The sequence below is a fragment of the Siphateles boraxobius genome, unplaced genomic scaffold (genome assembly GCF_051911475.1).
Source record: "Siphateles boraxobius isolate OS27281-9 unplaced genomic scaffold, OSU_SipBor_1 9, whole genome shotgun sequence".
NCBI classification, from domain to species: domain Eukaryota; kingdom Metazoa; phylum Chordata; class Actinopteri; order Cypriniformes; family Leuciscidae; genus Siphateles; species Siphateles boraxobius.
The window spans coordinates 23451617-23478410 of NW_027509219.1; the positions used below are offsets into that span (position 1 = coordinate 23451617).

Sequence of the window (26794 nt, forward strand, 5' to 3'; positions counted from 1 at the left end):
TGTCCCCCACAGTTCACGTGGTATTGGTTTAATATCGCGAGAGTTCGCACAGCCCCTCACTACGTAATGTGCCGTGCTGCTTATGGCGGCGCTGGTGACAGTGCTGAAAGCTGTTGGGGTGAGTTTTCCTCTATATTTAATAAATGTTGTGATGTCACGGTTCACACTCGAGTATATGAACGTATGAGCTTCCGAAATTTGCGTTTATATCACTCTTTCTAAATACCCGTGCGTGTTTTTGAACAGTTAAACGGTTAAGGGTGGGGGCAGTGTTTCCTCTGCGTGTGCTCTAGCGGTTTAGCTTGTTAGCCAGCGCTTCACTGATACTGGGGAAGAGTCGCTTTATACCATGAATACACACATTTTATTTTGACCACATCCGTCATGAGCGATGTTTTGCAAAGGTCATTTGTCAAGAAATGAACCGCCCAGTCGAGCATCCAACGCAACAGCAGCGGTCCAGAGTGACCCGACAGCCGCCCCGCTGCCTTTGTTGTCGGGATGAATGATTTATTTTAAGCCCGTCTGTATCATAGTCTGTACCTCTATGTCGACGCATAGTTACTTGAGTTAAACAACTCAAACCCCCTTTTGTCAGGACAGGAAAAGAGTTTACTTGTTTCCCAAACGAATTACTACTAAAATTAGCGTTTCCATTGTTATGACAACATGAAAATAACAGGAATTTTGGAAATTGTGATTATTGCAGGCCCTGGAAAGTAGTTTAAATCGATAAAACCTTTTTTTTTTTTTTTTTTAAACTTTTTCAACTAATGTTCCGCCTTACTCGGAGAAAGAAATTGCACTCGGAGAAAGAACTTGCTCTTTGTAATAGCAATATTCGTACACTTCTTTGTTAAAACCCTTTCCATGGTTTTCCAGTGGTGTCTGAAGAAGATATGCAAATGCCTCGTTTAAAAGGTTGGGTACGGTTGTTTTCTCACTTAAATTTGAAATATTTGAAAAGATTCTCTTTTAACCGTTTGTTGTTGGTCTTTATCCTAGTGCACTTTCTGACATGCTCGTCGGAGTTCAGTCTTGTCTGAAATGGCATTGCTAACGTTAGTGATTTTGTCTTTGGATGAGATCCAGATGGATCTACTCCCGGCTATTGCTCAAGCACTGTTTGCGTCACTTAGTATGTCCTAATTTTTTGTTCACGCATACTGTAGAAATCTGCCGTTTCTTTCATTCTAATGAAACTTGTGAACGAAGAACAGTGGTTCTGATACTTTGTAGCTTTTGATGTATATTTGAGCCGCTGTCAAGCCCAGCTGAGGAGTACGCGCTCGAGGGTGTCGACGTCACGCGCTTAGATCTATGAACTTCTTCGCTGTAGCGGGATCAATTCACTTGTTTTTCCACACATTTTTATTGTACCAATATTCGCATGTTTACAATATTTTTTTACTGCATTTTAAAGGGATAGTTCAGCCAAAGATTACATTTTAAGTTACTCGCCCTCATGTAATTTCAACATTCCTGGCAATTTGTACCCTCATGCTTTTTTTTTTTCTTCTAAAATACATACTTTTCCATACAGTGACAATTAAGTTGTAAAGCTGTACAACGACAAGATAATATAGCCTATCAGAAGTTAATAACAAACCAAATTAATCTTTTTTGGAATTATCTGAATTATTTAAAGGGAATTATTCCTTTAATTGTCACTGGAACCACAAGGTTGTAAATTTAGGCACACAATGTGCTCTCACGGTTTGTTTGTCTGGCACTATTTGTGGTTTTCTTACATAGAATGGGGAACAGGTCAAATTCTGCCTATGACTTCCATTTTAAAATCAGCATGAAATAAAAAATCCTCTATTTTTTGTGTTAGAAATTCATCCATGCATACGTTTTTGAAAATGTTTTGATCTCGTTATGTTTAATCATAATGTCATAACTGGACCTTCCAGTGAAAATGGCAGACTTCTCTCTGCAGTATGCAGGACTTCTTCAGTAGTTAATTCTGCTTAAACCTCTGCTCCTGCAAGTTCATCACTCGGATGCACGTCACAATATGGAAGAACAGATCTGTCCCCATTTCAGTTTCATTGTAACTTTAAATAGGTATCTCAGTCTTTGTTTCTTGTGTACCAAATTGGCTGGCTCGGTAAGATGTTGTCTCCATCCATTTTAAGCCTTTACTTGATCCATCATATCAAGTTGTGAACTGGTCTATATATCAAGCTCTTTGATCCTCCCACCTCTTGTGTAATACACCAGAGGGAACTGAATGATTGGCATGCTGGATATCTGCAGTTGTTGACTGCTTGAATTGAATGTATTCCATAAATGCTCAGCCAACTGCTGGTTCACGCTGAGGCTTGTTGATCCACGTGTTTTCAGTCAGCTGCTCGCTCTCTACACCAGGCCACTGAGGAACTTTATTTTTAGGCCTGTGTATCAACAGGAGAGTAACATGCCGTTTAACCCACATGAAATGAATGTGACTGAGGGGATTGATTGTTAAATCATGTCTTGAGGGTGTGTTCAATGCTGTAGGGGGCAAAATTAGACCAGAAATCAATGAATATAGCGTATAGTAGACTAGATTCATTTAATCTGTAACTTATCTGTCTGTGATCTAATATCCTTTGTTTGTTTTCTTCCCCTAAACAGTATGAAGTGAAACCGAATTGATTTTTGTACCATCTGAAACCTACTTCAAGTTCAGATCATCTATCGGTCAGAAGAAACGTCAAGGAAAAAGAAAACATAGCAAACATCCCCAAAACGACCCAACGGTACAACAACTCTGAAGACCAAGACGAAGAACTGCACTGCTACAAAACGAGAAAACTAAAGCAACACGAAGCAACCAAACGAGCAAACCAAAGATTTAAGAAACAGAACCAGGCCGCAACGAGCGTAGCAACCAACCATCAACGTTAACAGCGAAGGCGAGACCTGATCTGAGACAAGAAGTTTGTGCCTACTCAACAGCTTTGAAAAAGCACACGTCCCAACGCTGCGCCAAGCCCTCCTCATCCTCCCCGCACCTCCTCCTCTTCTGGGGTGCGGAGAGGGCTGCTGTCTGTTAGTCTTTTCAGTTTTGACCTTTTTCTTTGTCAATTGAAGACCGAATCCCTCCCTCCTGATCTCCAGCCCCCCCCCGTTTCACCTAGTCTTTCTCTTGTCTTTAACTTTTTTTTTCCAAAAGAAGTGTTCATACACCTGCACTTGCCTTTTTATTTTGAATATCTTTATTTTTTGTTTCGCTTTTTGTCCTTTATTTTTGCAACTTTTTGTAATTAGAACGTGTGCCAGAGAGCCAAACCTTACAAGTGTGTGTGCATGCGCGTGTATGAGACGAATCTGAAGCATCGATTAAGTGATTGATTGGTCCAAATCATTACAGCCTTCCAAGACAACAGAGCAAGGTAAATCATGCCAGACACTCCTCCTTACACTTTCTATCCATTGCCTAATGAATAATCCTGATTTTTCTGACTTATTTTTATTTATAATGTACAGTGTGCCAAATCAGGCCAAATTTTCATGTTGTTTATATCTCTTAATTTAAGTCTAAAAAGGCTGAAAATGTGTTGCTTTGTTCCAGAAACTAGTGAGCAGCCTTCTGAGCAGCATCCTGACTGAAATGGAATTATCCATCTTATAGTTTATATAAAATTTATTAAATCTTGCTAAGCTAACAATGAAAATAAAATAAATTAAAACCTAAATATGAAATAATATAGTCTCTTTCGGAAATTACAAATTATACGGAGCCTCTAAAGGGACATGGTAATGGAAGAAATACGGGATGGGTGGAAAAAAATTCAATGCTTTTGCGTTCTCTCTCAAACAGTTGAGTAATTATAATGTATGTAATTTGTGGGCATCAGGGAAATGCTATCAGTATTTGTTTTGTTTTTTGGCCAACATATTTAATAGGTATTTTGTCTGCATAAGGCATTTCTACTTTTTTTTCACCCCCCTTAAAATGCTGCTTATGTAGGGAGCTCACTAGGTCTTGGAACGGAGATCATTCAAGTTCAACATATAATTTAACCTGCAGGTAAAGTTTTGAAATAGGAAATTAAAAGGGATAGTTCACCGAAAAATGAGAGTGGTCATTTACTCACCCTCATGTTATTCCAAACCTTTAAGACTTTTGTTCGTCTTGGAAACAAAGTTGTTTTTAATAAAAGATTTGCCATATCAATCTGTATCGATACAGATGTCCCGATTCGATTCCGATTCACAAGATCTCAATTCGATTTGAGATTTTTGGTTTAATTCAGTGATTCAATTTTCACTGGCCCCAACACACAAAATAATAATAAATGAATAAAACCGTTTTTGTTTTTGACCAATGTTTGTATTTATTACCTATTGTAATAAATAAGGTTATTACTCCAAAAATGTAGATACCATTTAACAATTCTCAATTCCAATTTCGACACCAGAGCTAAAACTACTATCTAAATAATATACATTTCAAAGATTATTAAAGACAAATAAACAGTCTATAATAAAAAAAGAACAAATCAAGCAATAGCATAAATAGAATAGAACGAAGATACAAATGAAATGATCAGTGCTTTTCATGTTTTTCAGGTAGGTCTTACATTAGTTTTTTTCAGGTACAGAAATTTAATAGTATATAAATGTAAAATAACACTGCTGCATATAATCTTCACTGTATAAATTAAATAAAGATTAAACATTAAAGTTTCAGAAGTTATTCAGTGAAGAGCAATGATTAATTTCTTTTTTTGTAGTTATTAAATTAATTGAACAGACAGCAGCAGGAGTATTAGGCCGTGTGTCCACCAAAGCGTTTTTAGCAAGCTGAAAACGCCTAGCTGTGGGTGCTTGAGCGTTTTGGCAGCACTGCGTTTGACGATTCGTTGCTATGATACAGAATATACCCGGGACAGTTTACTTGTAACTTATTTCGTAGATAATTTGTTTCATACTAAAAAATTATTTTTCATCCATTTTGTTCGGTTAGCTCTGCTGGTTGATGTAGTTGTACAGAAAGAATGTTGTGACAGTTGGTCGTTGTGATATTTGTCCCGCCCCTCCTCCACTGTGATTCGACGGCTGTGTAAAAAGTGACAGTGATGAGCGCAGCGTTTTACCCAAAGTTGAACAGTTTTCAACTCTTGGCGACCAGTAAAAAACGCCGGGCGCTTAGCGCTTGAGCATTAAATACACGCTCAGTGCCTCGTTACGCTCATGGCGTTTAAAAAACGCGGCGCTCCCATTGAAAACAATTGGAATTACACGCCAGCTGCGTGAAAAAACGCTTAGGTGGACACAAGGGCTTAACCTGCTGGCTCAGATCTAATATTCTGATACACGTTGTCTTTCTCTACTGAAATTGTTCACTCATGCCGTAACAAACTGTTAGCTACAATACTCGCCAAGGTGGGAATTTTGAGATAAATTTGTGTAAATCTGTCCGTTCAAGCTTTTGTGTGCGCTTCGAATGTGTGCGCACCAGCCACGGCTCTTCTGTAAAATATTCATCCAAAAATAGACCTCAATATAAACTGAATCAATAATAAATTGTAAATGTGTTTGAAATTCTGCAACAAATATTTTTGGGATTTTAAGTTGTGAAGTGAGCAGGATATATTTGAATTTAAAGTATGGCTTCGGCATGCATATATTATGATATCAAGCGGGGCAGCGGGAGCCTTAGGCCTCCCCAGCTCAATTTTCCAATATAAATCTGTGGTAAAAAATAGAACTGCAGTGCGCTCTAATTGAGAGCCATTGGGGCAGATTTCAGACTGCTGTTTTATTTTCTCATTACCTTATGTAAACCTCACTCCAGACCAAGATGATATCAGTCTGCTTCAGCTTATGTGCATATTAGGAAGAACAGACATGCCAACTAGTTACTGAACTGACCCAGACTATGTGGAGTTGCATATCAAATTAATGAAAGTATAATTTTTTAGTTTAATCATGCTCATGAATAGCCTTTTTATATTTCTGTTGTATTTGTTTTTTTTGTTTGATAATAGACAGGATTTTTCTTCCCTCACTGAAATTCCTCTACAACTTGTAAGTTTTAAAACAACATTCAGAGTAAATAAATACTACATTAAGGCAATTCTAAGATGGCATTCTGTACGTGTGTCATGTGAACTTAGACTGCTAATTCACATTGGAGTAAAAAGTCAAAAGTCTTCTGCGTTCAGCTCAGGGTCCGAAATTAACACCCGCCAAGCGCCAAATGCGGGTAGATTTTCCGTTTGGCGAGTAAATCTCAAAAGGCTATCCGCCCCCCTGGCGGGTGAATGTTCATACCAAAATAGTAATGTAATAAAATGTTTATTACAATTGCATTTTGTAATGTTATAAAATATCTAGCGTGATGGCTACGGACATGACGGAGTTGTTGTGTTTGCGGGATGGGAATTGAAAGTGACCTGGCGCACCTGAAGAACGAGCAGAGAGAGAGAGAGACAGCGAGAGAGAGAGAGAGCGAGCCCTGGTCGCGCGCCCACACTCTTTCTCTTCGAAACCAGGCGAAAGTATAAACAAGGCTTCACCGTCTCCTAATCGCTGTCTTGCTCTCTCTCCCTGGCACATATTCATCAAAATAAATTGACACGATGGTAAAGGTCGGAAGATCATAGTTTCATGTGGAGCATTCGGAAAAAATTTTTTCCTGAATTACCGCTGGGTGTGAACTGTGAATTGTGCTAAAATACCTTATCTTCTCTGAAGCGTTCCGCACATTCAGCTGACATAAACCACACTTTAAATAAACGAAAAAACCTATCCAGTGATTAAATGTTTTCTGTGTTGACACAAATCTTGAGGGATGTCCTAGCTGCCGGGATAATCACACAACGCGCACACATCCCATAATGACACGTCCAATTCGCAAACTAATGACTCACTCCTATGAACCGATTCATTTTAATGAAGGGTTAAAAACAACTGATATTTCCAGTCCTTCAGTTACTGATCAGTCAGAGTAAATGGAGTAAAAAAAATAGGCAGAGTAAAACTAAATATTTTTTTGAAAAAATTATAATATATTATTATTGCATACTTTTTATTAAATATACAATTAATACATTTCATTTGTACAGAACTATTTTTATAGGCACCACCACAAAAATATTATTTTAATGTGTGTAAATTGTGTAATATGTGTGTGTAAATAAAAGTAAGAATGGAAAATAATAGACCAGAAATATAATGCCAAAAATGTTTAAATATAGCCAATATAAATTAATGTATATGTGACACAAAAAGGCTGTTTATTATTTTGGCCGGTAAAAATTATGCTTGGCTGGTGGATTTTTTCATCTACCAGTCCCAGTGGCAGGTGAGCCAAAAAGTTAATTTCGGACCCTGGTTCAGCTACATAATGTTTGTCATAAACTAGCGCTAAGACCCAGAATCTGCCCTACCAAAATTTACTGTCAGGAACCGCTACAGGTACTGCGCACACAAAACTTCTTACACAACGCTGTTTCTCCTTGTGCTTGAATGCTTATTGGCAAGGCTTGAAAACATGTGGAAATGACAAACTTTTGTGACCATGAAGCACTGGCCCGATCGAGACGGTGAACTGCCAGGGACTTTGAGTGCAAAATCAAATCAAATCAACAACCAATGCATGGAACGGAGTCCCCACCCTACATTTTTTTCCTTTTGCGATAAATTGTTACACTCGGATGTATGTCACAATATGGAAGAACAGATCTGTCACCATTTCAGTTTCATTGTAACTTTAAATATGTATCTCAGTCTTTGTTTCTTGTGTACCAAATTGGCCCATTCTCTGTATCATCGCGCTAGGTAGAGGATGAGATCTAGTGGAGAAGACTGTCAATCAGATATTGTGTTCAATGTTTGCTGAAATAATTATGCCTTTGTTGCTTGATTCGTGGCTTTTGAGAATCGATATCGAATCGACCACATTTTTAAAACGATTAATCGAAAAATCTACTCATCTCGAAAAATCATGACAGAACGACATGAGGGTGACTATATGAGACAATTTTCATTTCGGGGGAAAATATTTTAATCTTATGAATGTACTGTAATTTTTCACATTTTGTCCTGTTTGTCTTGTTCAAAGTGTGAATATTGAGTGAACTAAAGCTGTGCTAGGTTTCATTGTTTACTCATGTGCCAACCTCTGTCTAAAGTAGTTGTTCTCTGGCATATATTTGCTCAACAATTCTTCCTTCTAGTTCGGCATTAAATACTCCAGATATGTTTTTCTGAGGGAAAGAGATCATAAGTACTTAATTTTAGCTGTTTTTAGAAGAATTTATTAGGTCTTGGCCCAACCTTCTGTGAAGATGAGGCACACTTGCATGTTGTCTGTAGGGTCCTCTCCCCAACACACATCAACAGCCCTCAACTGACCGTATTGTGCTGCTTTGTTCACTGGCTGTTCTTGTTGCCTTTCCCTCAGTATTTCACAGCTTCCCTCCTTTCTTCACCTTTGCAGAAATCCAGAGGTGTTTTGTTTGGTGTGTAACCAAGGGTAGAGGGGAAAGGAGGAGCTGCAACACGACGACTGAATTAAAAATAAAATAAAATAAAATCTAGACTCTGGGAAACGGCTTAATCTGATCAATCCCAGGTGTAGTAGATTTGGCCACTGTGAATGGGAGAATTATGGGTAGTCCCTGGAAAGGTTTTGTCGAGTTTACCTTGCCGGCGTCGCCACCTGCAGCTTTTGTTAGCGCTGACCTGAACAGCACCTCGCACGTCGGTCTCAGCCTGTCACCCTACGGCCGTTCCGTAAGTGCCCAGCCATCCGCTCTCCACCCTACTTTCCCCCACTCTCCCGAACTCGACTCGTTCATTGAACACCCACTGTTGCCCCTCTCTGCGCTGTTCCTTTACCACATCACCATGATCAGCAGGCTTAGAGGCTGGCCTCGATCACTTGCCATAGAGACGAGCAGCAACGAGAGGTGGCGAGGCAAGAAAGATTATATTGTTTTCGCTAAGACTAATATAGTGGCTGGTAAATATGTGTGTTTACTTTACTCATTTGATTTGGCTGATGTTGAACTCTGTCTAAATGAGCTCTGTCTGACTGACAGAAGATGGATATTAGGCATTGTTTGCAGACACTAGAGTGAATCTAAAGTATTTGTTTAAAGTCCTGTGTCTGTTTCGATGTAATGGCCCAGTGGTCGAGGCTGGTCAGAGTCTGTGTCATCTTACCATTTTATGTTACCGTGTAGTCTAGTATTGCCATTCCCAGTCGCTTCATCAAACTAACACATTCTGATTTCCTTGAGCATGTCTTCCAGCACAGGGAGAAGAATTAAAGGAGTAGTTCACCATGAAACAAAAATAATATCCTCTCGTATGTTATTCCAAACCTGTATGCCTTTTTTTTCCTGTGGATCAAAGATAATAAAAAAAGTCCTTAAAATTAGCCTCATTCATGAAACTTTCATAGATTAGTAAATTCGGGGCAATTTTCACATAAAATAGATTTTCCTGAAAACTCTTCTGGATTCACAAACTCTTCATGAACCTCAGATTTGATTGTTAAACGTGTATATGTAAATTAATTCCAATTATTTGTGAATAGGGTGGGCGTGCACTCATTCACAATTAGCGTCCCTGAATTGCAGCTACGTAAATTACATGTCCAGGAACTCTGGAATTTTCTGAACTTCCTTCTCTGGTTTGGCTCCAGTATATTGCACAAATGCAAAAGAGACTAATTGGCTATATGCCTAAAAAAATATCTTCCATTTAAAGTGTGTGCACCAAAGCTTTTTTAGCCAGCTGAAAATGCTCAGCTAGGGGTGCTTGAGCATTTTTGGTGGCGCAGCATTTTTTTCCAGCTGAAAGCCTTTGGTTGCTGTTATATGGAATATCCATGGAAGTAATGTAACTAGTATCTGATTTCACAGAGTTTTTCAGCAATTTCCTGAATATAAAATGCAATATGAAAAATATTAACTTCATTGTCATTGTACAAGTAGGATGTGATGGTTGGTGTTTGTGGTATTTGTCTCACCCCTCCACCACTGGGATTGGATAGCTGGTTAAAAAGTGAAGTGACGAGAGCTGTGTTTTACCCAAAGTTAGACATTTTTCAACTTGGCGACCAGAAAAAATACGACAAACACCCATTTATACTTATCTTCCAAGCACTAGTAGTCCCTTGGGATATATCAGAGCTTGAGTTGAAGCTGCTTTCTCAAGCCCCATCACTGCGGACAGCGAGCCAAATACATTTAACCTCAATAGTTAAAGACGACCAATATGGGCAAACAAACGCTTGAAATATTATTAGAGTTATCAAAATGCAGTCATCCATTTGCCTAAAAGAACCCGAAACGTTCAGATGTTTTAAGCACCATTTACGTGTGGTAGGGAGCAGGTATAATTTCTTTCATGCCAGCATTTTGAAAATACAATCATTTTCATAAATCCGAAAATTTGAGTCAGAACAGCTTGACGAATGATTTGCTAAATTTTTTTCTGCTTGTGTTTCATGAATGAGGCCCAATGAAAATCAGTGGGGTCAGATGTTTTTAGGTCCTTTTTGTAATCCTTAGAAGAAAATTATTAGAATCAGAGACGATTGTTTGCATCTGAAGTGTCTCAGTCATTCTCATGCTTTAATGCAAAATGAAACCTCTGACTGAATACACATTTCACATGCTTTACTAAAACCATCACTAAAATTGAACACGTTCGTTCTCCTTGAATGGAGCAGTCAAGGTAAAATGCGTGATCGCATGACATTGGAATGCATCGCAGTGTAAAGAAAATATTTTAGTAATAATAGTACAGTTGTTGTAATGGATTTGGTCATCTGTTGGTATAGTATATTGACATTCCCATTTGTCATTTGGCAGCACCGTAATGAGGCAAAAGGAGTATATATTTATGTTTTTGTTTTTTACCCCATCTAAGTCATCACAGTTGTATGATAGCCCCTTTGACAGGTCTCATAAGAGTGATTTATTTAATTTAATTTTTTACAGAATTGATACTTTGTAAGGTCTGCTCCAATGTGTTTATGATGCCATGTATTGGCTCTTCCTGTTTGATGATCCTTCATTTAGCTATTTTTTTTAAAATCCACTCCCCCCTTATACCCACCAGTGTCCCACCACCCCCTACCTCCCACTCAAGATGGAGGCCTCTGATGCCCCTGTTGCTGCCCCCACCCCCTCCTCCTCAAGCCAGCCAATCCCCCGCTCTGCCTCAGTTTCGTGCCATTCCTCTCGCGCAGTAGGGGGCAAAAAGCAAAAGCGGACCCCCTTGTATCAGCGATCTGTAAGTGGTCTTGATGGGACAGGGTGTGCTGGCTTGGCACTGTAACTGCATGCTTGGAGTTGAGTTTTCAAGCTCTTTGGCTTTGTAGAGCTTTTTAGAGCCATGGTATATCTATGTTTTTAATTGTCTAACTTTGACCACATGCCTGCTGACCGTTGACTTACAATTAACTCTATTTGCGGCTCAAGTTGTCCAGAGAGTCTTAGTTGTAACTTTAGATGTGGCGACGAGTTTGTTTGCGTGTATATTCTAATATATAACTATGCGTGTGGGGTGGATTAAATGCATGGACGTAATTTCTAGGTTTAATATGACACCAATGGAATTTGAAGTGTTGTTTTCTTTAGTATTGTACATGTTTCAGTTTATTTGTCTTGGTAATTTTGAGCAAGGAACCAGTTCAAGCAGGTCACACAGAGGAGAGAAACTCTTACATCTACATTCAAATATTTTTTTTTCTTTATTTTTTGTGTGTGCAGCATTTAAAACCTTGTTTCATCCCATTTTACCACTTCCGCACTTGTGTTCTGATCTATTGTGGAACATTCCTATGTGTGGAGAGAGCTGAAGGTTGAATGTTGTTGAAGTGAGTTTTTGAACATGCATCTTATTTCTCCATAGATGAGTTTTGACCCCAGTCTGCTGCATAATAATGGCCATGGTGGATTTGCCAATGGAACAAGCATGGGAATCCGTGAGACAGGAGTGGTTGAAAAACTGCTTACATCATATGGCTTCATTCAGTGCTCTGAGAGACAGGCCCGTCTCTTCTTCCACTGTTCTCAGTACAATGGCAACCTGCAGGAGCTTAAGATTGGAGGTATGGGTCGAATGGGGTGGGAGAAAACAGCAGGAACTAGGGCTGAGCAGTATAACTAAAAAGTGTATTTATTAGCCTTTTGAAAGTAACCCATTTTGGCCAAGTTCATTACCAAAAACATTTAATGTTTTTGATCATTGAATCAGCATTATGAATCCCTTTATTAAAACAGACAGTTTAAAACAGACATTTCATGAAAATGAATTAAATCTACCCGCTCGAACACCATTTTTTTTTGCTGCTGAAGTTTAAATCTGAGACCCATATCTCCGTTTTAACAATCTCATACTTGAGTTGATCAGGAATAATTGTGAAACTAATGACAATCTTTAGGGAAGCTTATGGCTAAATAAAAAGATAAATACAGCCACTTATTTATCTTATAAATAATGTCTTATTTACAATATAGCCGGGAATCATCAGGGTCCAAGCACTAATGGCCCATGTGGATGATTAGCGATCCAATTGAAATGTATCTTGGGATTATTTAAAGCTAAATCCATCTTGGATCTTCATTGAATGTTAGAGTTTGATCATAAGTGTGGTATCTGTGTGGACTCATATTCAACACTTAAATTGTTTTATCCGTACCACAACAATAAATGTCTTTATACAAATGTTATAGTATATTATCTTGAAAAAGACATAAAATTGTCTCTTCATTTTAAAAAGACAGCATTATATTTAATCGTGTCTGGCAACTTGAAAAAATGTTTTATTGGGGTCTAAAGTAATCTATAAGCATTTCACAGAATTTTATGTACACTAATTATATAAAACTATACAGTCAGTACACCATAGGTATACAAATGAACTAGATCTATCCATTTGTTCCATTCAAAGGGATAGAAACTGATAGATAAATATTAGGCTTAAAAGATTCTTTATCATTGGATATTTACTGGACAACATTTATTGTAGCCTTCATCTTTCAGTTGAAATGGCTGATATTTTAGAATTTGTGGTTGGCTCTAATTAAAATCATTACAATATACACATCTCCAGCAAAATCATCACGAATGTATTGTCAAGATTCAAGATCGACAAGCACTAGTAGGAATCTTAATGCAAAAATACACGCATGTCAATATTTTGTTTTGCTTCCAACATGAATAGTAATGTAGCAATTGACTTATTCCGTGTCATGTCTGTCTCACCACTTTTCAGATGATGTGGAGTTTGAGGTGTCGTCTGATAGACGCACTGGCAAACCAATTGCGGTGAAGCTGGTAAAAATCAAGGCAGAAATGTTGCCAGAAGAGCGAATTTCTGGGCAGGTGGGGCCTGACTTGCACGCCTCTCCTTTAACTGTGCTGCATGGTTTTATTCATCCAGTTAAGGAACACATTTTACTTTTGTGTTTTATTGTCCTTGTCCCATTAATGTCTGTCATTGTTGGGGATTTCAAGCTCATTTTTAATCCATATTGATCAGGCAAACGCACATGCATCACTGGTTTCAATTACCAGGAATTACGTCTAGCAATCCTTAACTGACCTGATGTTACTGCTTTGTTTTGTGTGGGTTCACGATGAGCTTGATTGTTTTCGTGTTTTGTGGTCTTGTTGGGTGGACTTTTCATCCTCATTTAATATACAATTGTGGGAGATACAAATGTTGATTTGTTGCCAATGTCAAGTCTGTCAGTCATATATTTAGGTTATGTCTGGTTCCTTGAACTCAGACGTACAAGTCAAATTTTAACCTTAATGTTGTTCTTAATTAAATCTAATTTAGTTTACATGTTAAGCATCTATGTTTAGGGACCTCTTTAGCATTTTAACATATATTGTTGATCCTGTTTCTCTCACCAATGCAACCTCTAACCTTGTCTTGTCTGTTTGTACGGTCCCTTTCTCCAGGTAGTTTCAGCTATCCCCCCTCACCTGGACGGGAAGTCTGCACCTGGCCAAGTGCCCACAGGCAGTGTGTGTTATGAGAGGAACGGGGTATGTGTCATTTATCCTCCTTAGTTTCCTAAACATTTTAAACACGATCGCTTGATTTCTTTCCCGTCTTGTGACCAGTTTTCCTTTAAATTCTCTAAAAGCAGATTTAGCTGAGCAAACCTAGAGAAATGCTCTGAATTAAACACAAACGCACAGTACTATGGTTCATATTAGCCATATGGTGGCTAATATGAATGGTAGCTATTCTAGCTAATAGTAGCTACCATAGTAGCTATGGTGCATTGATTTTGGTAGTTGTTTCTGAAAATGTTTGTCGTTTGAATCTTCTCACAGGAAGTGTTTTATTTGACATATGCCCCTGATGATGTGGAAGGAAATGTTTCTTTAGATACTGGAGATAAAGTCAGTTTTTACATGGAGACCAACAAACAGTAAGTAGATTATTTTAATGTCTAATTGATATAGGTAATATTTCAAAAGGCCCTTTTTTTATGTGGAAATAATTTATTTTTGTTTCTTTCAGTACTGGTGCTGTTAGTGCTCACAACATTGTATTGGTAAATAAGCAACAGTCAAGATGTCAGGGAGTGGTTTGTGCTACCAAGGTAAGGATCTGATTCAAAAATGAGTTTTGCAGTTTAGTAACTGCTTTTTTTGTAGAATGAATAATGAGGCTTAGTGATCTCCTGCCCTCTGGTGGGAAAGCAAATGTGAATGGCAAATGTACTTTCAATTTGTTTTTAAAATTATATAATGACAAACAGTTTGGGTTTTTTAATTTGAACATTGTTACAACTTGCCGGTTTAGAATGCAGCTACACATTTTTTCCCCCAACATTTCAGAATTAGATTTCTAACTAGTGCCAGAATTATTTGTTTATGAATGCTCAAATTTAATTTTGAAAATATAGATTTAAATATATTTGGCCTGTTTCAAAGCTATGATTGTGTCTTGCAGGAGGCCTTTGGATTCATTGAACGAGGGGATGTTGTAAAGGAGATCTTCTTCCACTACAGTGAGTTTAAAGGGGATCTGGAGGCTCTACAAGCTGGAGATGACGTGGAATTCACCATTAAAGAAAGAAATGTAAGCTTGAGCGGAAATAAAGGACTTCTGAAAGCAAAACCTTATTATTGATGTTATATTGGTCTTTAGTTTGTAACTGGAGGAATTATAATCATTGAAAAGTGACAAAAGGTTTTACTTTCGTACATTTTGAGTGAAATGCATGAGATGCATTGCTGTTTCAAACAGTGTGAAAGATGTTTCTCTTTGCCTCATAGGGCAAGGAAGTGGCCACAGATGTGAGACTGTTGCCTCAGGGCACTGTTATATTTGAGGATATTAGTATTGAAACCTTCGAGGGCACTGTCTCCAAGGTTATTCCCAAGGTTCCTACCAAGAATCAGGTTTGTGAATCAGCTCTTGTCATTAGTCTTCCCAGACTCTAACACTACCATATAAATACTGCTTGCATGTTAAATCGAATAAGACTCCATTTGTCTCACTCAGAACGACCCACTGCCTGGGCGAATCGGTGCCAGAATTAATTTCACTGACAAAGAGCTGCTATTTGGGGAGAAGGACACCAAGTCCAAAGTGACTCTGCTGGAGGGTGACCATGTCCAGTTCAATATATCCACCGACCGTCGAGACAAACTAGAGAGAGCGACAAATATCGACATCCTCCCTGACACCTTCCATTTCACCAAGGAGACCCGTGAAATGGTACAACTGCAGAACTTTGTCTATGTGATTTTTCTTGCAATACTTTAAACTTTTTGCTAATTTTGGCTTTGTCCCTCTGCTTGTCTTTTTGTGCAGGGTGTGATAGCTGCCGTGCGTGATGGTTTTGGCTTCATCAAATGTGTGGACCGTGACGCTCGGATGTTCTTCCATTTCAGCGAGGTTCTGGAAGAGAGCCAACTGCACATTTCTGATGAAGTGGAATTCACTGTGGTCCCTGTGAGTTCCTAGATATTACAGAACCTTAACCACTTTTGTGTTGCTGATTTTCTTGCTTTATTGATTTTTTGTGAACAATTTGATGTCCGACTGACATCCTGCTCTCTAGATATTGGAATTAGCCTTTAAAAAACCCAGATTGGTCAGCTGTTTAATACTGTAAACAAAGCAGGGGCAAAAGTAAAATTTATCCTACATTGCCTCAATCCAGCTTTAAAACACCCCCTCTTGCCTTGATCAGGACATGCTGTCAGCCCAAAGAAACCATGCCGTGCGGATCAAAAAGCTGCCCAAGGGCACGGTGTCATTCCACACTCAATCTGAGCTGCGTTTTATGGGGGTGGTGGAGAAAGAAGCTGTGCCTGCTACTACCAACAAGAACTACAGCCCCAGCAAGGTCAAAGAGAAGGTAAATAAACTCTTGACTTACTGAAGCTACACTACTGTTTTAAAGTTTGGGGTCGGCAAGATGTTTTTGAAAGAAGTCTCTTATGCTCTCCAAGGCTGCATCTATTCGATCGAAAATACAGTAAGGGTGCCTTTACACCTGAGCGTTTGTTTTTTCGTAACCTGGTGCATTTTCTCTCTTGGTTCGGTTCGTTTAGGCATATGTGAGCAATCGCGCTCGGATCCGCACCAACACAATCGTTCCGAGACCACCTGAACGAGGTGGTTTTGGCCTGATTGCAAACAAACACGGGTGGTTCGCTTGTGAAAGCAATCCGACCCAACAAACCAAATGGTATTATAATTCATAGCAGGAAATGTGCTATATAAATAGCAGTAGTGTCTGATTCTGTGATTGAGCCCATTAGTTATCACAGTTGAAAACAAAAAGAGCACCTGTTTATCTTAAAATGTTGTGTAATTGTGCTTCTCTGTGCGAGAATGCTGTCCCAATGATGCCTTGCTTCCTGCTCTAGCTGCATTATAACATTTGTATGGTGTTTGCGTGTCTCGACAGTTACAAATAAAGCCACAATAAGCTCATGGAGCAAACTTTTCAATCTTCTTGATGGATGACGCACAGGAAACTGACCAATAAGAGGACTTGCATAAACACATTTTGGTATGCTTTGAAAGTTTGCCTTGTGAAAGCAAACCGAACCAAGAAGAAAATGCAACATTGTTTTGTTCTGAAACAGGGACTTAATTCGTTACAAACAAATTATCTATAGGTGTGAAAACGCCCAAAAACAGCACTATAGTGAAATATTATTACAATTTAAAATATCTTTTAATATATTTTCAAATGTAATGTATTCCTGTGGTGGTAAAGCAGATTTTTCAGCAGCTACAAATATAATTCTAATATGCTGAATGGTGCTATAGACATACAGTATTTCTTATCACGGTTTAAAATGGTAGTTCTGCTTAATATTTTTGTGGAAAGAACCTTGATGTGTTCATTTTTTCATGATTTGTTTTAATAAAGTTCCAATGAGCGAGATTAGTGAAATATAAATCTTTTGTAACATTTTAAAGGTCTTAACTGTCATTTGATCAATTTAATGTGTCCTTTTAAATAAAAGTATTAATTTCTTTAAAAATACTCATGATCCCAAACTTTTGAACGGTAGTGTAAATTAAGTTGATTTTAATGTATTTATTTGTGTGAATGGCCCCTAAGGGTCCTTAAAGTACACATCTCTGGAAATTTGGTATAGAACCACAAGTAGAAATGAAGAAAACTTTGAACGTGGAGGAATTCAGTTGCTTTTTGTTTTTTGTTATATATAATTTTACTTTCCAGACATTAGCTTTCATTTCCTGTATCTGCTTGTCTCCCTCTTGATAGACGCCAGCACGAATTACAATAGCAGGCTTTGAGGTGCTATGAAATGCTACTCCCTCTTGTCTGACCCTCTTTTCTTTCTTTTTATTTTTCCTTTTTTTTCTTTTTTTTTAACCATGCTCGTCTACATTAGAAAAAAGACAAGGTAGGCTGCTGTTTCCTGCATGCTGCCTCTCCTCCACAATGTAGACCAATTCAGTTATGCTGTCAGAAAATCCTATTCTAAAAATATGATCTTTAACGCATTTAAGAGGCAAATTGTTAAAGTACCAAGGATGAGACTTAGTTTATTGTAATTATTTTCTATTTCCTTGTTTTATTTGATTCAACTGCAATTCAAATATGTTCTGATTGGTTAAAAATAAATCACCGATTTCTAATCCTCCGCATTTCTCTCCTTTAAGGGTAAAGTTGAAAAGGTTAGTTTGATCTGTCTGTCTGTTTAGTTATGAGGCCTGTTGGCATGAGCAGTCATACAGACATGTTAGGGCTGTTACATAGTCAACGCATCAGTACACATACGCGTCCGTGAGGCTACTCATCGCTGCGCTTCGGCCGTCATTATGCGTCGATGCGTAGCCAAATGTGTCGTCCTAGTTTTTGATACGCGACGCACCGATGCACGCAATACTATGTGTTGTCGGTGGGGTCGACATTGCAAGTATTGTACATTAATTCAAGTATATAAGTTTACAGAAGAAGGTTTAAATACAATGGCGGGCGAAGAGGAAAAATTATGCAAGCTTATACGTATACATCCGCATTTATATGACCAAATTATATTGATCAAATTTTGGCGCCGACATCCTAAAGTATTGGAAATGTCTCTTCTCGTCCAGGCTTCGCATGGGAAGCACCAGAGACACAAACTCCCCATCCTGATCTCTTCTTCGGTTTAAAGGGCAAACATACCACCACCTATCTCTGCGCTGCCTTTGTTGCCGCCGATGTAAGATCAGCAATAGGCACTCCTCTTCAGTTGCCATTTTGATCTGAATATGACGTGACCCGACTCTACTACCCCAGGTTGCGTGAGCGGTGAATTGCATTTCACGCATCGCCCGTGACTCTTGCGTCCACTGTTTAGGGTATGAAAGTGAGCGCGTCGCTCGCGTTGCTTGCTTGCGTTGCTCGCGTTGACTATGTAACGGCCCTTAACCTCATAACCATACCAAGTCAAGCTGTGCCACTCGCTGTGTGCACTCTTTTGTGAGGGGTACAACGGTTCGGTTTGTGTTGCTCATGCAATTACTCTTGAAAATGGATACCACACAATTCATACACATTTTCAACTGTGGTACAGACGTACTGAAGCGTGGGTGGCAAACTGTATGGGCGCAGTTTTACCCCTAATTTTAGTGTGCGCATGATGACTAAATCTTTCATTAAATGTCTTGAGTTTCTTTATTGACTCATTGTGTAAATACAATTTTTTTTTCCCCATGCTTTTGCTTCTGTTTGGATATTTATTTTGCAAATTAGAAGTTGCAAGATGTATTGCTGCTGCTGATATCCAGAGACACATTGGGCCTGTCCAAAAACCCACACTTGTCTTACATGACATATTTCCTGTGTGTAAAACTTTTGATTACCTGACAGGAGACTTGTCTCGTAAAAATGTAAGTGTTTACAGAGCTTTACGACACAATTTAGTAATTGTGGTGCTTCTAATAAAGAGATAAGCAAATGTTGTTCAAAATACACCCATCTTTGCACCATTAAAATGGGCAATACTTTGTTTTACTACCAAGTTATATGTAATATCTAATTAATTTATCTTGCAGTGGAATCTTTTCCTTGACATCTCCTGTCGAACTTTCAGTGGCACTTGAGTTCATGAACATGATGCATGATGGGATACACTTAGTCTTGAATACTGCTCCGAAGTGGTATTTGTTGTGTGTTAAGGGCACTGAGCTTGCGCACTGATTATGCGAGCTTACTTCCTGTTGTGTGCATGTGCTCTCAAGTGGCCAAGACCACATGTGTGGGTATTTGGCCAGTCCCAATCTTTACATGGTTCTCAAGTATCTGCAGTCTGATGTGTGGCCATCATCACTGACACTAGTTGAAGAATAAAAATGTTAGTTCACAGCTATGGATAATTTCTGCACTTAAAATCACCCTTGAAGGTGAACTCAGTAGAATTTCTTTTGATCATTTTTTTTTTTAAATTCATGAGTACTTATGAGACTCTTATGAGATGCTGAATGTCAATGTAAGTCCAAGATGACCAGAGTTGAGGTGCACTCTGTAATTTGTGTGCATGTTAAAAAAACGTTGCTGGTCCTTATGTGATTGTGTGTATTTGTGCCGTCACCAGGATGCAGAAGAAGGCTTGATTGCGTATGAAGAGAGTGGAGAGAAAAGCACTATTCCCTACCATATTAAAGACCTGGATGGAGGCATTTACCCACAGCTTGGAGACAAGGTACTTTAGGCACTACAGCTCAGTGTTGTTGTGCTTGCTGAATTTGTGCCCGTAGTTTTTCATGTTAAACTCTGCTTCACCTGAAAGATTGGAATAATTTATATTTATCATTTTTATGTTTATTTGGAAGCATTTTATTATAACCATTTTAGATAAATGTTATCTAGAAAAACATCTTATAAAAATTCTAATATTTGTAGAAAAAAAAATTCTTCAGCTTTTTAAAGTGACTTCAAGATCAGTAAGAGCAGATGTAATTTTTGATTTGATGTAAACCGCCTTGTCTTTACTAGGTGGAATTCTCCATCAGTGAGGTGAAACGCACCGGACAGCAAAGTGCTGTGTCCTTCAAGGTCCTTAATCGTGCTGTTGGCACCAAGAGGCTTCTGGGATACATAGCAACACTGAAGGATAATTTTGGCTTCATAGAAACATCCAATCATGATCAGGAGATCTTCTTCCACTACAGGTAAAGTTTCTACTTGATAATTTCGACTTTTTTTTGCTGTTGTTTTTTGATTGTCATGGTTTACTCTGAATTGTTTGCAGTGAGGTGTGTGGGGATGTGGATAACATGGACCTGGGAGATACGGTGGAGTACACTCTCTCCAAGGGTAAAGGAAACAAAATCAGTGCTGAGAAGGTCACCAAAGTTGCAGCTGGTATGTTAAAGACTTTCTATGGGCTTGGCATTAATAACACTTGGTTCATGCAAGTAACACAACTCTGTGTGTGTCAGTGAATGGAGTAGGAGAGGATGTGAGTAATACTGTGTTCCTGGGGAAGGTGGTTCGGCCCTTGCGCAGTGTGGACCCTTCTCAGACAGAGTATCAAGGCCTTATTGAGATCACAGACGATGGTGAGTGACATCTCCTGACGTCTTTTTAATATTTTGTGTACCTAGAGTTTTGTGTAAACAGTGTTAAACCATTTTTCTCTTCTAAATCACTTTACCAGGCTCCAGTAAGGGTCAGAGTTCTCCATTCGGCATCGTTGGTATGGCCAATAAAGGTGACTGTCTGCAAAAGGGTGAGATGGTGAAGTTTCAGTTGTGTACAATGGCCCAGACAGGACAAAAGATGGCCTGCAACATTGTTCCTCAGCGCAAAGCCCTGGTGGAGTGTGTCAAAGATCAGGTAAACTCATGTCCACTGTGGTTTAATGATGCAAGAAAGTGTTAGACACTTGCTAAAAATAGTCTGGTTTTTGTTTCCCCAGTTTGGTTTCATCACATACGAAGTTGGAGAAAGCAAGAAGCTGTTTTTCCACGTCAAGGAGGTGCAGGATGGTCTGGAGCTGCAGGCCGGTGATGAAGTAGAGTTTTCTGTGTTTTTGAACCAACGCACGGGCAAATGCAGTGCCTGCAATGTTCGCAGAGTCAGGTTAGACGACTTGGTTAAATGTAATACAAAGTTGTGGTTGTTATTGTTACTATTATTGAGTTCTAAATAGTGTTTTGCTTTTTATCAAAAGTTCTAAATTTGCTTTTTATCAAATCTAACGAGAATTCTTTTTCTTCTTTTTTTTACAGTGAGGGTCCAAAACTCGTAGCAACACCTCGACCGGACAGACTTGTCAATCGCTTGAAGAGCATCACTCTGGATGACACCAACGCTCCCCGTCTTGTCATTATCAGACAGCCTCGCGGCCCAGACAATTCAAAGGTAAAAATAAACTTCATTTCTCTTCAGCTTTTTTTGGAATTTGTGCAAGGAGAAATTGTTAAATAAAATTAAATTTCTTGCACCTAAAACTACAATTTTAGCCTTGAAAGATGGTTAAAACAATTGTAACAGTTGGATGATCTTGATATTGACCTGGTGTTTTGTTCATACAGGGCTTCAGTGTAGAGAGGAAACTCCGTCAGCCTGGTATTACTGACTGAGAACTGTTCACCCCTCTCCTCCTCTTCACTACGGATGAAACACCTTGGAGAAAAGAAATCAGACAAAGGGCATAGGAAGGGATTTGTATGTCTGTTTCTCTCACTCTCATTTTATCTCTCTCACCCATAAAAACAATTCACAGAATAACAAACACATCAAGACTCGAACATTAGAACACACAGGCCCCTTCCTTTGTCACAGGATCCCTTGCAAAGAAAATACTCATCTCATTGTCTTCATTGAATGTGTGATGGTTTTGTGTGGTTGTAATTTGAACAAAACCTCCCTCGTGTTGTGTGAGTGTGGTGTGCATCATATGTTTGGAAAAAGTTCACTTGTAAGGTTGTTATTGTTATGCAGAAGATATGAGGGGAAATATGGAGTTTGTAGTTCTCACATCTTTTAGATGGAGATGTAAGGACCCATTTTTCATTTCTGCTGAAATTGAAATGCCAGGAATTCTGCACCTGCTGCTGTGTGAGTGAGTTATTGTTTTAGAGTAGCTTTGCCTGTCTGTATTTTGATTTCCGTTATATATACTTTATTCTTCCTGTATCACTTGAATACTTCTCCCCATGTTGAGTTTCTCACCCAGGTGATAGAGATATTGTTGGTCTCTTTCTGGTGAGAAATAAAATATGACCTTAAAGTTCTTTTCTCTCACGTTTTCCACAACTAATTCCTTTGAGTAGCTTTTAACATGGATCTGAAAACGAAATAAAATTTCTCTGCGCTCAGAACTCACTTGTGTATGGTTTTTGATTGTGTAAATTGAAATTTTTGAGATTATATTGTGTTTTTTGTTTTAAGGAGCCTTTTTTAATTCCTGTCCTGATTTCACTAGCTCCGGCTGGGCATGTGCAGAATTCCTAATGGCATCTTGTAGCCTGCGTCTTTTTTTTCTTTTTTTTGCACATACTTTTTTTTAATTTTCTTTCTTTTTTTTTCTTCTGGAGTTTAACTTAAACTCAATATCTGCTAATGAATAAATTAAGAAAAAGGTGCCTAAAAACAAACAAAACAAAAAATAAAACAAAAAAATTGGTGTCTCCTCTATCCCCAAACAGCCACCAAAATATAAGAGCAATTGTAGGGTGGCTTTTTTTTTCTTCTTCCAAGTAGAGAATACTGGTGTGCATCCCCCAAACCTGTGGGTTGAGAAATACTGTATGTACTGTGTGCTTTTACTTGGGTGGACCTTTTGAAAACCTAAATAAATCAAGCAAAGTGAGCAGAACTTGAGAAAAGGGGAGAACTGTAATCAGTAAAATTTAAAAACATGCAGAGAAATTATGTTGATAGAGGCTATTTGCAGTGCTTCTTATGACAAATGGAGCTATTACTGTCATGAATATTCTCTGGAGCACTCTGGGTTTGTGTTGAACCTTAGGGTTCTCCTATATACTTTTGTTAATGGTCTTGAATGAAACCATTGAAATAAACATTTTATGAGAATCAAAAGGGTATTATGTTTATTTATTTTTTTTCGAGTAAAGCACTGTACAGAACCTTAGACATAAATCATGCCGTTGCAAAATTTTGTGGCATTAAATAATGAGATATCCCTGAACAGAGAAGAAGGGGTTTCATGTGATTAAATTCTGGTGCTTCCCAGATGTATGATGATTTCAGAGCGATGCACTATCTTTGGTTTTGTCACTGATGTTGGATTCTGGCTTTGAGACCATCGTGTCCACCATTCCCTCAGGTCTGCTGGTTCGCTTAGAGGAGGATGTGATATCTGGTTTCCTGAAACAAACACATATGGGAGTTTGGACTCCAGCGTTGTTACCACCCTTGTTCCACCATCCCCATGCGATCTGTCTGCTGAGATCTGTATATGTTTGATGCTTGTTTGGGCATGTTTTGACGTGTCAACGGAGCTATTCTGTTCAGTGATGTTTTCATGTCCTGTTTTCTGCTGGGAGTTTCTCAGGTCCATTGCTTCCAATTTCTGTTTGTACTCTTCTAGTTTAGCTTTGCACTCAGAAGCAGCTTCTTTTGTCTGAAAGAACTGCCTCTGAAGGTCTCTTTCAAAGACTTCCTCCGCCTTGAGCTCATTGAGCCAGAACTTGAGCTGTTCCTCTTCTTCCGACAGGGACTCGGAAAATTTCCTGGTGGCCTGCTGCTGCTCAAGCTCAAGGATCAGCTGGTCCGTTGACTCGATTTTGAGCTTTATTTCTTGCAGACAAGCCTGTTGTTGGACAACTAGTCTCCTTAAGTGTGAAATCTCCTCACTCTCGGTTTCAACTTGGCTTGTTTTGACCAGAGGAACCACTGGATTGATGGTTTTCAGGTCCTCCTTTGCCTCTATCAGTACCTCTTCCTCCTGTCTCTCACATTCAGCACTATTATCAGTGGATCTCCCACGGTTCCCAAGGCAACTAATCAAAGGCTGATGTGATGCTCTAATTTTGTCTTTTTTGCCCCTGGACAGCGTTGTCGCAGAGGCTGGTAAACTTTTGGTTGGTTTTAGAGACGTGTTAACTGAGTGCCCATTTCCTTTATTGCCTTCCTTGTCTTTCTTCTTATCTCGTCCTGATTGCTGCTTCCCGCCCCTGCCCAAATTTTCCAGCCAACCCCATGCTTCCTCCATTAGCGTCAGCGACTTCCGCTTGGGTCTCTTGGGTTCCTCAGGGGGTGGCTCGGATTGGACGCCGAGGTGTGATAGCAGAGGCAGACTCTGGCGGTGTAGGCCGATTGCCCCGCTGCCTCTCCGTGCCCTCCCCGTCCCCTCCGCTCGCCTCAATAGGGCCAGGGGCTGGTTTGTTTCTTCCCCAGGCGATGGGCCGATATGCTTCAAAGTGAGCTGCACCTCCTTAAGTTGCTCACCATATTTCTCCAAGGACTCCAGGAGAAGTTCATCCGGAGACACATTACGTTCAAATTCTTTGAATTTTTCTCTCAGGGTATATCGACCAGTGCGTCCTAAGAGAGAGAACGATATTAAAAAGTGATATTTTTGGGATGAATATACATTTACAATAAATTGATTATTCATTTAGCAGATGCTTTTGTCCAAAGCGACTTTCAAGTGAGGAAAACAAGCAATTTCATCCTAAGGAGACGATAACACAAGAAGTGTTAGCAATACAAAGTTTACAATATTGTCCAGAATAGTACAAGCTAGAACAGGGAGGGTTATTATAAATAGAAAAAAGTCTGCAGGATGCAGTTAAGTCCCTGTGGAAGAGATTAGTTTTCAGCTGTTTCTTGAATAATGTCTGGTATTTTGCTGTCCGGAGAGTCAGAAGATTTTTTTTAAATCAGAACATTATCTGATCTGTCATTCCAGACCTGTATGTTTTGTGGAACACACACAAAACAAGATATTTTAATGAATGTTTTTGCCAATATAATGGGAGTCAATGGGGTCCAAAACAATCCATATTTTCCACAGAATAAAATCATACTGGTTTGGGACAACATGAGGTTAAGTAAAATGATGATGACGACAGAATTTTCATTTCTGGGTGAACTATCTCTTCAGAGATTTTTAAGAGACCTTTAAACTTGATAGTGTTTTCTTCATGTTTGTGTTTTTCATAGTCGTTACATGTAGAAAATGCTTAATGAAATGATAAACTCTTGAGATGTTGGCCTAGACATTTACTTACCAAGTGCCTGTGCTAAAGCGATGACCACCTCCTGACATGTTGTTTTCTCAGTGACTCCACAAACAATGCGCTGGACTCCTTCAACAAACACCTTTACCTCCATTCTAAAAGAAAATAAATCAGCTCTTTGTTTTTTCCCTAAACATTTCTGTACTTCTAGAATGTCTCATTCCTCCAATAAAATGGCTCTGCCAGTGAGAAAAAAATGGTTTTACAAGTTCCCTCAATTCAGTTGTACAGATTGCGGAGTTTACAAAATCAGATTACTGTACGATTCATTATGACTGTACCTGTCCTGATGGTCAGAGGATTCCTTCAGTTGACTCGTATAAAATCCTTGTACTTCAATAAGAGGCAGTTTGGTAAATGTTGTCCTACATGGAAAAGTCATGTTGTCATCCTTGACTTAGCTGAACACGTACAAACCCTTCCCTTTAGTAAACACTCAGATCAAGACTGATAACTCGGCTGTAGATGTTGGTATGTGTGTTTGTCTGCAGTGCAGGGCATGATGTCCCCAGACAATTTTTTTGGATGCTAATTATTTTGAATCTGAGTAAACATGTTTACATTTGAAATATGCTTCTGCCAAAGCAAGGCTTCAGTTACTAAACATGTTGTATACTTTCTTACATGATTTAATCAGATATCGAAGAAAACTAGCACAGACTACAAATTCATGAATTGATTAAATGAGTAGTTCAAATAAATAGACAAGTCAAAATTAAAACCAAAAAATTAACAATAACGAAACGTTAAATAATAAAATATTTATATAAAATTGCATTTATTCATTTGTTTGTGACATCTCAAATACATATTTTGCCTAGAATGAATTAGTCAGTAATCATCTTAGAAAAATGTTAGAAAAAAACATTTAATGTAACTGATTTTAAAGGTCTTAATTTATCTGAAAGAATATCAGATATTACAAGAATAGGATGAGTTGTAACATTAATAGAAAATGTGTAAATGTTTAATTTTGTGTTTGATTGGCTAGTGGTAATCAAATTAAGGCCTACGTGTTTAAAAAATGACATGTAGCTACTTTTGACTTCTGTAATTGTTTCTTTGAGAAGTGTTAAGTGCACAACCTTAATCTCTAGAAAATATGTAAAA

General features: G+C 38.6%; 2 protein-coding genes across 11 annotated transcripts; one reads left to right on the top strand and one right to left on the bottom strand.

Moving 5' to 3' along the window:
• Window positions 1–8: 8 nt before the first annotated feature.
• Window positions 9–23519, top strand: csde1 (cold shock domain containing E1, RNA-binding). 10 transcript variants are annotated; one of them, XM_077224022.1, is made up of 22 exons: window positions 37–118; window positions 2623–3383; window positions 8441–8736; window positions 11077–11250; window positions 11872–12070; window positions 13238–13347; window positions 13933–14019; window positions 14314–14411; window positions 14504–14585; window positions 14939–15067; window positions 15265–15390; window positions 15494–15709; window positions 15806–15946; window positions 16188–16355; window positions 20065–20172; window positions 20466–20641; window positions 20722–20834; window positions 20912–21031; window positions 21130–21308; window positions 21391–21554; window positions 21704–21836; window positions 22010–23519. In XM_077224022.1, exons 3-22 carry the CDS (start codon window positions 8611–8613, stop codon window positions 22055–22057), a joined length of 2697 nt encoding a protein of 898 aa, XP_077080137.1. In that variant the 5' UTR covers window positions 37–118; window positions 2623–3383; window positions 8441–8610; the 3' UTR covers window positions 22058–23519. The 10 variants fall into 10 exon arrangements, with proteins under 10 accessions (XP_077080143.1, XP_077080145.1, XP_077080137.1 ...); XM_077224021.1 differs by having other exon boundaries at window positions 43–118; window positions 13238–13404; XM_077224023.1 differs by lacking the exon at window positions 8441–8736 and having other exon boundaries at window positions 43–118; window positions 13238–13404; window positions 16188–16364; window positions 20062–20172.
• On the bottom strand, window positions 23503–26118 carry rassf11 (Ras association domain family member 11). The gene is made up of 3 exons (XM_077224032.1): window positions 25966–26118; window positions 25676–25779; window positions 23503–24986 (listed from the first exon to the last, which is right to left on the bottom strand). Exons 1-3 carry the CDS (start codon window positions 26064–26066, stop codon window positions 23653–23655), a joined length of 1539 nt encoding a protein of 512 aa, XP_077080147.1. The 5' UTR covers window positions 26067–26118; the 3' UTR covers window positions 23503–23652.
• Between the last annotated feature and the right edge of the window lie 676 nt (window positions 26119–26794).